This window comes from Spinacia oleracea, chromosome 2 (genome assembly GCF_020520425.1).
Source record: "Spinacia oleracea cultivar Varoflay chromosome 2, BTI_SOV_V1, whole genome shotgun sequence".
NCBI lineage: Eukaryota > Viridiplantae > Streptophyta > Magnoliopsida > Caryophyllales > Amaranthaceae > Spinacia > Spinacia oleracea.
The window spans coordinates 30,424,519-30,437,604 of NC_079488.1; the positions used below are offsets into that span (position 1 = coordinate 30,424,519).

At 36.1% G+C, this 13,086-nt stretch overlaps 1 protein-coding gene across 1 annotated transcript; it reads right to left on the minus strand.

The window, feature by feature from the left end:
- Window positions 1–903: 903 nt before the first annotated feature.
- Window positions 904–2,289, minus strand: LOC130467315 (uncharacterized). Its single transcript, XM_056835789.1, has one exon. It carries the CDS (start codon window positions 2,287–2,289, stop codon window positions 904–906), a length of 1,386 nt encoding a protein of 461 aa, XP_056691767.1.
- Window positions 2,290–13,086: the final 10,797 nt, after the last annotated feature.

A 13,086-nucleotide genomic window follows, 5' to 3' on the forward strand; every position in this document is an offset into this window, starting at 1 on the left:
GTTTTTTAATTTCATAATTTTTTTTTTAAAAAAAATCAACTGATTTTTTTATTTCGTTAAATATTTTAGTTTGGGTAAAACTTTAAATTTAATAATCTAGAAAATTTTAGAAAATAATAATTAATGTTAAAAATATATATTAACATTATTATCTTTCACTCAAAAATATCCTAGCATAATTATCTTTTCCTTAAATAAATCTAAACAAATTATCATCTTTTCTTTGTGGTAAATATTTGATTTTATTATCTCCTTTTTTTTAGGGAAAGATTTTATTATCTCCTTATTTGAACATAATCGGACAACCCTATTTTTGGAAGGTACATATTAATTTGGCAGTTAGTATTAATTTCTTTAATTTTAAATTACTGTATTTTTTTATGGGAAATTAATTTCGATGGTATCTACGATTATTTTTTGTTTTTTTAAAAAGCTCCTAATTGGGTAAATTTAAAAAAAACTATTAGTTCGTTTTTTTATTTCAGTAATTCTTTTATATCGGTAATATTTGAAAGATACTAATCTTGAAAATTATTAAATTAATTATTTGGTACAAAAATAAAATATTAACGCAATTATACTTTTCCTTAAATGAATATGAAAAATGATTTTAAATTTTTTTAAACAAAACCAACTAGTTTTGGTTCTTTTACTTTTTTGGTTTTATTAGGGTAAAATTTAAATTTGGGTTGTTTTTTATTTTGATAAATATTAGTTACTTTTAATACATTAAATTATCTTCTTCCTTCACAAAAAAAAAATACATTGAATTTAAAAATCACATAATATTTTTTTTTGATAATTATGAGTTTTATTGCTTTGTTCGAGCAAAGAGGCTCAGCTCATTACAGATTACAGCTTATTAGGTCATGCAATATGTCATTGGACCTATGAGAGATAGCTTCACATCCAAGCAATAAAATCATCTTCCCTGTTGAGCCCTTGCTTTGCCAGACAATCAGCCACCATATTCGAGGCGCGACTCTTGTGAGAAATTTCGATGTTATGCGCTGCTGCGTTATTTCGGATGAAGTTTATAATGAAATGAACGTTCCATGGGCCCCCAGATTTTTCATTGCACCATTTTACTGCATTTGCGGAGTCGGATTCCACGCTTATAGTTCGATTGCCAATGGTGTTGCTGCAGTTTAGGGACACTTGAATGGCTCGATGAATTGCATATATTTCAGCTGGATTTATCTCCATGCATGGAATAGGGGATGAGAAAACACAAATGAAGTTTCCTTTAGAGTCACGAAGAACTCCACCTATGGCTGATTTGCGCGACGAGGGGTGGTAGGAGGCATCCACATTCCATTTTAATGCATTTTCCGCAGGGGGGGCCCAATCAGCAATAGTATAGGGGGTGATTGATAATCCAGGAGTTTTCTTTGATGAGCCCCATTGCAAACATGTGGGGTTTCTGAGGACTTCATTAGGGTTGTACGGAAAAGGGTCACCCCATCCTTTTATCCACCAACACATCCTAAGGAGAACAAGATTCTGTAGTTGGTGAATGGTTTCTGATTTTTGCTGAAAAATTCTCAAGTTCCTTTCCTTCCAAATTGTCCAAATAATGATTGAGAAACTTGCGAGCCATATTTTTTTGAAAAACGCACCTTTATGGGGAGGGAGCCATTGTATAAAAACATCCCGTAGGTCCGAGGGGAAGACCCATTGGAGCCCCCAAATATTAAGCCACCAACACCATAGGCTCCGTGAAATGGGACACTGAATGAAAAGATGGTTGGAAGTTTCCATATTGCATCCACATAGTGCACATTGTCCTTCGACTGGAGGAATTATTCTGAGATGGATGAGCTTTGCTTTTGTATTAAGTTTCCCGAGTATGGCGAACCATGAGAAAAGCTCGATGCGGTGGGGAATAAGACCCTTCCATAGACCTTTGAAGGAAGCTATATGAATATTTGACAGTGATTTCGCCATTTCGAATGAGAATGATTTTACTGAAAAAACGCCTGATTTGTGAGGCGTCCAAATGAATGAGTCCGGGATTTCCGGATTGAAATTCACTCTATCAATCAACGTGAGAAGATTGTTCCATTCAGTTATATCATGAGGTCGAAATTCCCTTGCCCAGTGGAAGGACCACTCCCATTTACGTCCATTCCAAAATCCAAACGAGAATACCGTACCACTGGGGTGCAAACACAGCCTGAATAACTTCGGGAACTTGGTTTTGAGTGGGCTGTCCCCCAACCACAAATCGTGCCAAAATAATGTATTTTTACCATCTCCGATTTGCGATCTGGTCTTATTCAAAACCATATTTCTCGAGATGTTATTATGCATTAGAGCAACGCACATTTTCTGCCAGGGACCCCCACATTTTGGGGGGGGGGGGTGAGGTTCAGCAAAGAGAAAATGGGCCCAAGTTTATACTTGCATTGAATGACTTGCCTCCATAGAGCATTAGGTTCCGTCAAGTATCTCCATAGCCATTTGAAGAGCAAAGCAAGGTTTCTATGGTGCAAGTTACCCATGTTTAGACCTCCAAAGGCTTTTTAGAAGCTGCATTATACTCCATGAAACTAGGGGAATGCCTTTTCGATCCATTGACCCGCTCCAAAAGAATTTTCGTTGGATTTTGATGATCTCTACGAGCACCCCTATGGGTACGGGGAACACAGACATATAGTATAACGGAAGACTTGATAAGGAAGATTTGATTAGAGTGAGCCTCCCGCCAATTGATAACAAGTTGCCCTTCCATGTTGCCAATTTCTTCTTCATCTTATCAATAATAGGATTCCACAAGCTGATATGGGACATTTTTCCTCCAATAGGGAGACCAAGGTATGTAAAAGGGAGATTCCCAATCTTACATTGAAGTGATACGGCTGCCACCTTCAGCCATTTATTCTCCACATTAATTCCAAGTAATGAGGATTTATGAAAATTAACCTGTAGCCCGGATGCTAAGTGGAATAAGATCAGAGACTTCTTTATGTTTAAAAGAAACTCAATGTTTTGTGGGCAGAAGATAATGGTATCGTCCGCATATTGCAAATGGGAGATGTTCATTCCACCTTTTCTGATTTCGATTCCGGACCATAGGTTCATTGAAATAGCTTTGCGAATAACCAGATTAAGTGATTCAACAATAAGATTGAACAGGAATGGAGAGAGCGGGTCGCCTTGACGGAGGCCACGTTGAAGTTTGAACGGGTTGGAGGGTGAACCATTTATCAGAATGGATGCCGAGGCGGACATCACGCATGCCCTAATCCAACTTCTCCATCTAGGAGGGAAAGACATTTGCACAAGGACCCACTCGAGAAAACCCCATGAGATACTGTCAAAAGCTTTGTGAAAATCTATTTTGAGAATGACTGGTTTCGACTTTTGCCTTCTACATGATTCGATTAATTCACTTGCTATTAGGGCTCCGTCGAGAATTTGCCTCCCTTTAATGAAAGACGACTGATTAGGGCTGACCAGATGATTCATTACTCTTTGAAGGCGTTTAGAGAGTAATTTCGTGATTATTTTATAAATGCAGCCCACCATGCTAATGGGCCGATAATCCTTGAATCCTCCTGGGCTTTCGACTTTGGGCAATAAGGCAATGAGGGCGTTGTTGCAGTTGTGAGGCAGACAGGAGGAGGACCAGAATTTGCTCACCAATTCGTATATATCAGCCTTAATGATTTCCCAAGATGATTTAATAAATTTGAAATTGAATCCGTCAGGACCCGGGGCCTTGTCACCATCACACGAAAACACAGCAATATCAATTTCATCATGAGCAAAAGGTACTGTAAGCATTTTACCTTGGTCCGCACTCAAGGTTTGAAAATTAAGCCCTAAAAATACTGGGCGGTTTTTGTGCTCTTCATGGAAAATTTTCGAGAAATATGATACTGCTTCTTTTTTAATTGCTTTCGGTTCCTCTATTTTTTCTCCATTGATCATCATGGAGTCAATGTTGTTGCGCCTCCTTCTGAGAGTGGCTATTGTATGACAAAATTTTGTATTTTTATCTCCTTCTTTTAACCACTTCACTCTTGAATTTTGGGCCCAATACATTTCTTTCCGCTTAAGCCATCGCCAAAGGTCCACTTGAAAGGATTGTCTGGTACTGATTTCGGCCTCGTTGAGCGGTCTGTTATTTGCCGTGGAGTCAATCTCGTGGATTTAATTTTCGCAGATGGAAATCTCTTCATCAATGTTACCGAACTCCTTGGAATTCCATAGTTTGAGAGCATTTTTGACAGCTTGCAGTTTGTCGATTAGAGATACATGGTTGCTTTGGTTCCAAGCAATTCTGATGGCTTTGATACAGCCAGGATGAGAGAGCCAACAATTCTGGAATCGGAAGGGGCGAGGGCCCCAATTCTTGACACTGGAGCGCGCCAGAAGGGGACAGTGGTCTGATAGGGTTCTTTTGAGTGATGAGAGAGATAGTGAAGGGAATTGAGCAATCCATTCATTATTTACAAATAGGCGGTCCAATTTGCTTTTAGAAGCCCCTCGATGCCACGTGAACCAGCCATTGGACAGAGGTATTTCTATTAACTGCAAATCCTGCACAAAAGATTGAAACATATTCGAGTTGTTAGGGTCATAAGATTGACTGCCTCGATCGAGGGGAGACAGCACCTCGTTGAAATCTCCAATAATTAGGCATGGAAGTTTGAGAGATTCCCATAGCTTTGTTATTTCATCCCACACTAATTCTCTCTCGTGAGCAAGGCATGGATTATATATGTTAAGGAGAAAGCATTTGAAATCCGAGTCCGGGAAAAGACCGATGAGTGCGATCCAGTTTCGCCCTGTTAATGTGGATTGCATTGAGAAAGAGGTGGAGTCCCACATGGATAGTAGGCCACCCGAATTCCCATTTGATGGGCTTGCACACCAATTAACATCAGAATTTTTCCAGATTGAGGCAATGAATTTGGGGTTTATGGTTTCTTTTTTGGACTCTTGTATGAAGACAAAGCGTGGCTGATGAGAAGCAATGAGTTTTCTGAGCGCAGATCTTTTGATACGGGCACCCAGTCCCCTTATGTTCCATGATAACACTATCATTAGAAGGAGGGTTTGTGAGAGAAGAGACCCTTAGATGAGTGTTGATGCCCAATCCTGGGCTTGCTGATCCAGAATGAGGAAAATTCTATCCCGAAGATCAGAGATTGGCCCATCGAAGCTCATCCCAATTTTTGATGCTAACAACAGTACATCATCTGCTGAGATATTACAAGGTATGGGTTGAGGGTGGTTAGGTGAGGTTTGAGGGGTGGGTGGAGGTAAACCAGTGGCCTGCTTTTTGCCTTTTGCTTTTCTCCTTTGCATTCTTCGATTGTGTTTTTTTTCATGCAACAGTTTTGATTTAGGCGAGATGGTATGCTCAAAACCCGGTGGGAAAACCGGCCCAAGAAGGGAAGAGGAGTTTGTGGAGGAAGATTTTGTGGGTCTAATGAGGGGGGTAAATCTGTTTAGGGTGCGGATCGGTGATGATGGTTGATCCATGGACTCGGTCCTAGCCTTATGGATCGGGGAGATTGGATTGGGCTTGTTAGGTATAGTTGAGATTGGGCCAGGATAAGAAAAGTTGGAGCCCACTTCTTTAGTAACATCGGGCAAGGGAGGGGGTGGTGAATGTGGATGGTTTTCTGGAAAGGTGAGGAGTTCCTCGCTTGGAGGGCCATTAATCATTTCATAAATGTTGGTGATTTCAAAGGTGATTTGAAGTGGGAATCAGCAACATTTCTGGGAGATTGATGGGGTGAGCATCGAAAGTCGTTGAGAATTGGTGTGCTGGAATTGACTTCTTTAATTCCCGAGACTGACCGCTGCATTGAGTTTGCGGCGTTTTCTCCGGTATGATTCAGGCTTGAGGAGTTGGACTTGGCCGGAGAAGATGAGTCATTGGGCTTGGATGAGAGATTTGGACCAGGAATTACAAGCTTTCTGTCCTCGGAGATACTGACTTTAAACTGTTTTCCTTCAATGTTCATCAACAGTTTACAGTTTATGGTGAATAGACAGTCAGTAATAACCAGGATTTTAGCGCAATCGAAGTTTGAGTAATCCACTGAAATCACTCTGCCAAAGATGCAACCAACATCATAGAAATTATCGTAGCACCATCCCATCAAGGGGACTCCGTAGATGCTAAGCCATGTTTCTTTCCACAAAGAGGCAATTGTGTTATTTACGTTCCTTAAATCATTGAACCATCTATCAAGCCATTTACTGTCAATCATGGCCTTCTTTTCGTCAAGGGATTCGAAAGTAATGAGGTGAAGAATTCCACCTAAGGGCTTAATTGTGAGGTTATTGACACCTTCAGCTAGGATGTGATCTAGGATTTGGTTGGATGAGGATGAGGAAGCTGCTGTTGCAATGACACTTCGCTCAAAAAATTCCTGTTTTTCGTTGCATTTCCTGCCATGTATGGCACCCACACAATCCCCATCAATTTCTCCAATGGAGATAGAGTCCCTAATTTTTTCAACGTCTTCTCCGAGAACCCTCGAGCTCATTCGCCTGTGTGGTGATGGTTCATAAGCGATGCAATCTGGTATGGGGTCAGGTTCTTGGAAGGCTTTGCCTTTGGTGGTTTTGGTTTGAGTATCATGGACTTTTTGTTGTGGTGGAGGGGGGAGTGGGGATTTTGGGGTGGATAATGCTTCTTTGAAGGTTCTCTTGTCCCGGATTGCCGGCGAAGAGATCCGTTGGTTAGTTCTGGGAGTAGGACAATGGGTAAGTTTAAAGGGTCGGGTTTTGGGAGTGAGAGGGGAGTCATACTTTGCACAATACACTTTCAGGCGGAAGCCATCAAAAAGTCTGCCGTTCTCGCCGGAGATGGCAGAGAACATCGACCTGGGTGATTGAAAATGTACGAAAGCATATCTATGGATCCTGTTTTCCCTGCGGTGAGATGGGATGACTATGTTGGATATGAGCCCATAGTTCTTGAAGATGTTGAATACTGCTTCTTGGTTGATGGTCGGAGGGAGGAAATCGACGAAACATGTTATGGTGGCTGAAGTTTGTGGGTGGCTGGGTTTTTGCTTTCTTCCTTGCACCCTAATCCATGGGTTTGGGGCTCGCTCACTGATGTTCCACGCTCCTTCTCTCTCATTCTCTCTCATTCTACTTCTCTTTCTCTCTCTTCTAAAAAAAATACAAAGATAAAAAAAAAAAAATCACATAATATTAATATCCCTTAAAAGAAAACCGTTGATTTCCTTAACAGTAAAAATAATTTTATTATATGATTAATTATAATTCTCTTAAAATAAATATAAAATTAAAAAAAATTAAAATTATTTTTCGATTTTAATAAAATTATGAAATTAAAATATAGTAGAATATAAATAAAGATTATTTATTTCTTTTCTTTATTTAATAAACTGAGTTCTTCAATCAACAAAAATGGAGGGATGGAGTTATTCAAACATCATTAATGGAGGGATCGAGTTCTTCACACATCATCAATGGAGGGATTGATTTCTTTAAACATCATCAATGGAGAGATTGAATAATAGAAAAAATTAGCCAAGCCAAATTCTTGACAATACATTATAAAAATTAAAATCCAGAAAAACATTCAACCATAGAAATTAATACTCAATATGCTATAATGTTGAGTAAGTACATAATATAGATTACTAATCAATCCATTGTAAATTATCTGAAGTTTTTTTTTTTCTTGGAAGAGTTTCAAAGCAATTATTTTTTCAAGATGATTTTCGAAAATGATGTTAATTTTTTTTTTTTTTTTTGGGAAGATGACCGGGGACGATGACGATGATTACAACTAATTTAGGAATTTCTAAGCCATCTATGTACTTCAAATTTTCAAAACAACATAACAACTATGTCTAATTTTTTTTTAAAAGATATATTTGTTTTTCTTCATGTATTGATGTTTATAACATTTATAATACTCCAGATCTTAATTTTTTTTTAAAAATAAGATAATTGTGCAACCTTAGCTCCCGTACCAATGAAATAAATTTTAAATTAGATTTCTTTAAAATCATTAACAATTGTATTTGAGAAATTAAATACCTTAAAGTGCCCTGTATTTTGACTACACTCTCAATAATTAAGTAGGATCAACATATAAACATAAAGAAAAATAATGAGTATTAGAAAAGGATTGACGTTTCTTATACAATAAACATATACTACATTTTACAATATCATGCCATTGTCATTGAGTAGTAGTTTATTTTTTGTACCCAAAAAAAACATACATTTTACTTTTGGAATCATGCCATTGTCAAATATGCAAAGAGAAGAACAAAAATCCCTTTCTTTTGGGAACTCTGCAATATCTTTTATATATTTTCAAACAAGAGACTTTTACATTTTTTTGTGTATGATTGGTCAATTATATGGAAAAAAAATAAGATCTTCGTAATATATATATCATCATCCAACGCATATAATGTAACTAGATTTTGAAGCTATGCACAATTCTCTTTCTATTTTTTCATATCTCTATCCATAATATATAATTTTGTATTCAAATACTTAACCGGTGTATTTATATGAAAATCATGTAATTTTAGATAAATAACTTGTTTCCCATATTATAAAAATATATTTCGGAAATCATAATGAAAAAAAATGAATAATTTCGAAACAGATAGAAAAGTTTTAATTTGTTTTTATAGGACCGGTCAAATATGGGAAAAAAAATAATGGAAATATCTTCAATTCTAATTTTGTTAACATTTTCCATTAATTAAAATTCCGAAAATATCTCATTCTGTTTTTATTTATTTGAAAAACTACCATAAAGAAAATTATTTTCTTTAAAACTTTTTGAAAATAAAAAATAAAAAATAAAACATTGAGGGTTAGTTTTTCCTTTTCAAATTTATTGAGTTTATTTAAAGAATATTAATGGAGGATAGAGTTCTTAACCGACAACAATGGTGATTTTGAAAAAGTGAAATCAATCAAATAGTTAAAGTAATTTTTTTATGTTTTAGTACTATGTATTGATTTAGAACAAATAAACTCAAATATGTGTTTCAATTTATGAATATATAATAAAAAATGAATTTATAGTGATATAAAAAGGCCGGAATATAAGTTGATATCATAAAATCATTAATGTGAATCTATAATTTAATCGATTGTGTTGTTTTGACCTGGCTTGAAATTGATGGTGGTTGAGGAAGAAGAAAATGAATGAATAATATAATAGGCATAATTTTTTTTTAAGAAGAAGATGATCGAGATTATGGTTGAGGACGAAAATAATTATGGAAGAAGATGATGATGCGTCATTTTGCAAGATTAAATGTTAAATAATTAAACTCGAAACATATAATACTAAATATCAATAAGTTGATTGTTTTTATGGTAAATAATAATGGCAAACAAGTCCTAACAAAAGAAAAATTAGTAAACGGCCTAGATTTAACTAGAATCAATCAACGATCTAGATTTAATTTAAGAAGTTGGTCGTCTTAAGTCGACGACCTTCACAGAAGTGTCGTAAAATTGAAGCAAACCTAGAAAATTCCTAGATCAAAATCAGATAAAGATCGATTTTTTTTACAGATCATAGGAAACCCTAAGAAATTGATGGACGACAACGACATAAAATCCCAAAATCATCCCTCAAAATCATAAATCAATTCAGACAAAAGTTAGTTTTCCTTCAACTTAATTATCAATAATTAAACAATAAAATAATAATTAAGAGGTAAATATACCTTATGGTCGGAAGATAGAGGAATAGCGATGCCTTTACGGCAAAGGACGGCGCGAGAATCGCCGCAATTAGATACGACGATTTTCTCCGGGGTTACAACATAGACATCGACGGAGGAGAGAGAAATAGATGAGAGAGTGATATCCAAGAATCGAAGATTTGAGGGTAGGAGACCAAAGGAGATCTAAAGATTTGAGGGAAGGAGAGAGAAAGTATGTGAGCTAGAGTGATAGGGAAGCGGCGGAGGAATGAAATATGTGTTGTACGTATGCGAAATGGTTTGACTCTACAAGATAGAGGGTATTTTCATCTTTTCGCCGATGGATACGAAAAGTGTGTTTACCGTGTTACCCCTTCCCTCTTCGCTTATATAATAGAGATAGGTTATAGATACAAATCTCCTTCCCCTCATTTGTAATTTGGGTTGTCTTTGTCCAAAAAAAATATTCAAATAAGACAAAGAATGAGAGAAAAGGGGAGGGGTGGTGGAAGACACAAACAAAATCCCAACCTACATCTAAGACATTTAAGCAAGATTTGCATACAAATCTCTCCAAAAAAAAGGATTTTGTTTCATTAGAAAATATAAAAGTCAAACAATATTTAATTAAATATTTAAATCTTCATTACGTTTTAATCTATTAAATGTTGATCTTAAGTCTTACGGAGTAATAGCTAATACAATATCTTAAGACTGAGTTGCGTCTACTAATTTCAGTAGTACTACATTTAGGTGATCGGTTTTATTCCAAAAACTATATTACGTATCCAATAATTATCTGCAATTTGCTTACCAAATTTAGTTTCTCTGATAAACAAGCCATCTAAAGTTAATCAAACTTTATTGGTCCTACTCGTTTGACTCCAATCTTTTTGCATACAAACCTTTATTTGCGGTATTAAGGTAAGCAACCAACTAAAGGAAGTAGGAACCAAGGTATATAAAATAGTGTCGGATTTAGTGGAAAGGATTGTACCTCATCAGTTATAATTATGAGGTTATGTGATCGGTTCTCACAAGGCCACAAGGGGCACTTTAAAATTAAGGATTGCTTACCCTCGCGTGCCTCTTACCTCTCCTAAGGATTTATAATTATCCACTAACTCCAGTCATATAGACTTTTACCAATATATGAAATATATATATATATATATATATATATATATATATATATATATATATATATATATATATATATCTCTATTCTATAAGCCAAGAGCTGAGGGTATTATAGTAAATTAACTTTTCGTGTCCACTTGCCAAAATACAATTACACCCTCCCCCGTTAACCAGTTATTCACGCGATGCGTTACATTGAGAGAGAAAACTGAGGAGCGTTACATTGATTCAGGCCTTCCTCCCCGTATTCCTCCCGTTTTCTCTCTCCTTCGATCTTCTTCATCTTCCTCAAATCCTCTCCTTCCTCAATCCTTTCATTAAAAAAGGAAAAGAAACGCTCCTCATACCTCTCTCAGAAATTAATTCCAGTCTCTTTCTCTCTCCTCATAAACCCTCTCTCACAAAATGGGGAATGAGAAATCGAAACCGAGGTGGTGTCGCCCCCGTCAACGATGAAAAGGGCGTCCAATTCCATGTACATCGTCTTCTTCCGTGTTCTCCAATTCCCAATCTAAAGATCTGAAATGGGCATCCTTCGAATTTCAGCATCAAACTTTTTTCCAGAAAATCGAATTGCAAATTCACTCGCGCGCGCTCTCTTTCTCTCTCCCAGGTAACTCACTCAATTTCTTTCAATTCTCAGTTCTTTCGATTTCAATTTTTTAAGATTTGGGGAAGAAATCGAGTTCCAGGATCACTCTCTTTCTCAATATTTAGGTTGCTTAGCTAAATTTTTTAAGATTTGGGTAATTTTTAGGATTTCGGCAAGAAACTCTCCAATTTGAATTTTTATTTTTCGATTTTTGTTTTCAGTTGCATGTAATTTGTTTGATCTTGGTCAGTCAATTGAGTTTTTTGATTTAACAGGCGAATAGGTCGGTGAATTTGAAGCAGTGTAAGCTTGATGCTCGCCGTGAACAATGGCTTTCTCAAGGTACTGCATTCATTTTTTATTTAATTTCTTAATTTTTTTGATTTTGTACAATTCTGTATTTTTCTTTATATGTTAGTTATCGGTTAGTGTTTGATGTTTATGTTATGGGGTTTTGAAGGAAAAGATTGTTTGCAGAGAGGGGTTCTGAAAAATTATTTGAGTATATTTTGGAGTCACATTGGCCTTATTTGGATCTTTTCACATTCAAATTTGTTGTAAATGAGTTTTTTTTTATTATTGTCGGGTCAGTTTGGGTCACTTCTTGCTTCAATTTGGTTTTTTATAATCCCTATTTGGATAAGTTTGGAGACTTGGAGTGTGACACGAACCTCTGTTGTATTCTCTTTGTATTTCAGTAAAATTTGATTTGGTGTGTCTAAATTACAGTTTTGATACAAATGATTAGTTATTTCGAACCAAGCCAGTATCTAAATTTGATTTGGTGTGTCTAAATTATAGTTTTGATACAAAGCACTCTTACGTGCCATTGATTCTTTAATAGTGGTGAACTGTCATGGTGATTTTTTGGCTACTAGCGTTCTTAGATAATGTGCTAGGGTCAAAAGGTTATTAATTTGGTGCCTTGGAAGCTCAGATTTTACAAATGATACCTGAAGTTTAGGCTTTACTATCTTTCTTAATTTCAATCTTGCTACTAAAGCCAATACTATAGCCCGTGCATTTATTTTGTTTTTGGGTAATCACCCCTCTGACTTCTTATTAATCAAACATAGTTTGTGGGTGGTTTCATTGGATTGGATTTATTTTATATTTTACTCATGTTAATAACATCTGATTATCTCTGAGGGTTTGGAAAATGAAATTGGATCTGGATAAAACAATTTATCTAAAAATGAACTAATATGTATGCAGGGGGTTTGGAGAGCTATGCTTCTGATTGTTATTGCTGCTGCTTTCTCTACAGGCTGCCGCTATGGCTCCTCTACTTACAGGCTGGTTCTATTACTCTTGGAGTGTGGTTGTTTCAGGCACCTTCTTCGTGTTTGCAGTGTGTTTCTGCTGTTATGTGGGATGGGGAGGGAGAGGAGAGAGAGAGTGTGTTCAAGAAAGTAGGACGTGTACAAAAATTATGGAGTATTACTATATGTACTTTGTATTTATGAAAAACTATGTGTGGTTTCTTTTACTGTTTTCCTTTCATTCTGGCATTTAAGGTTTATAAGCCTGAGTTCTACGAATTTTGTGCTTAATATTGTTAGCTTTATTTTTTGTAATTTGATCCATTGGAGAAACGAAACAATCTCTTCACTTATTTAATAGAGATTTGAATTTATACTTGAGTTGGTTGATTGAAATTGGCGA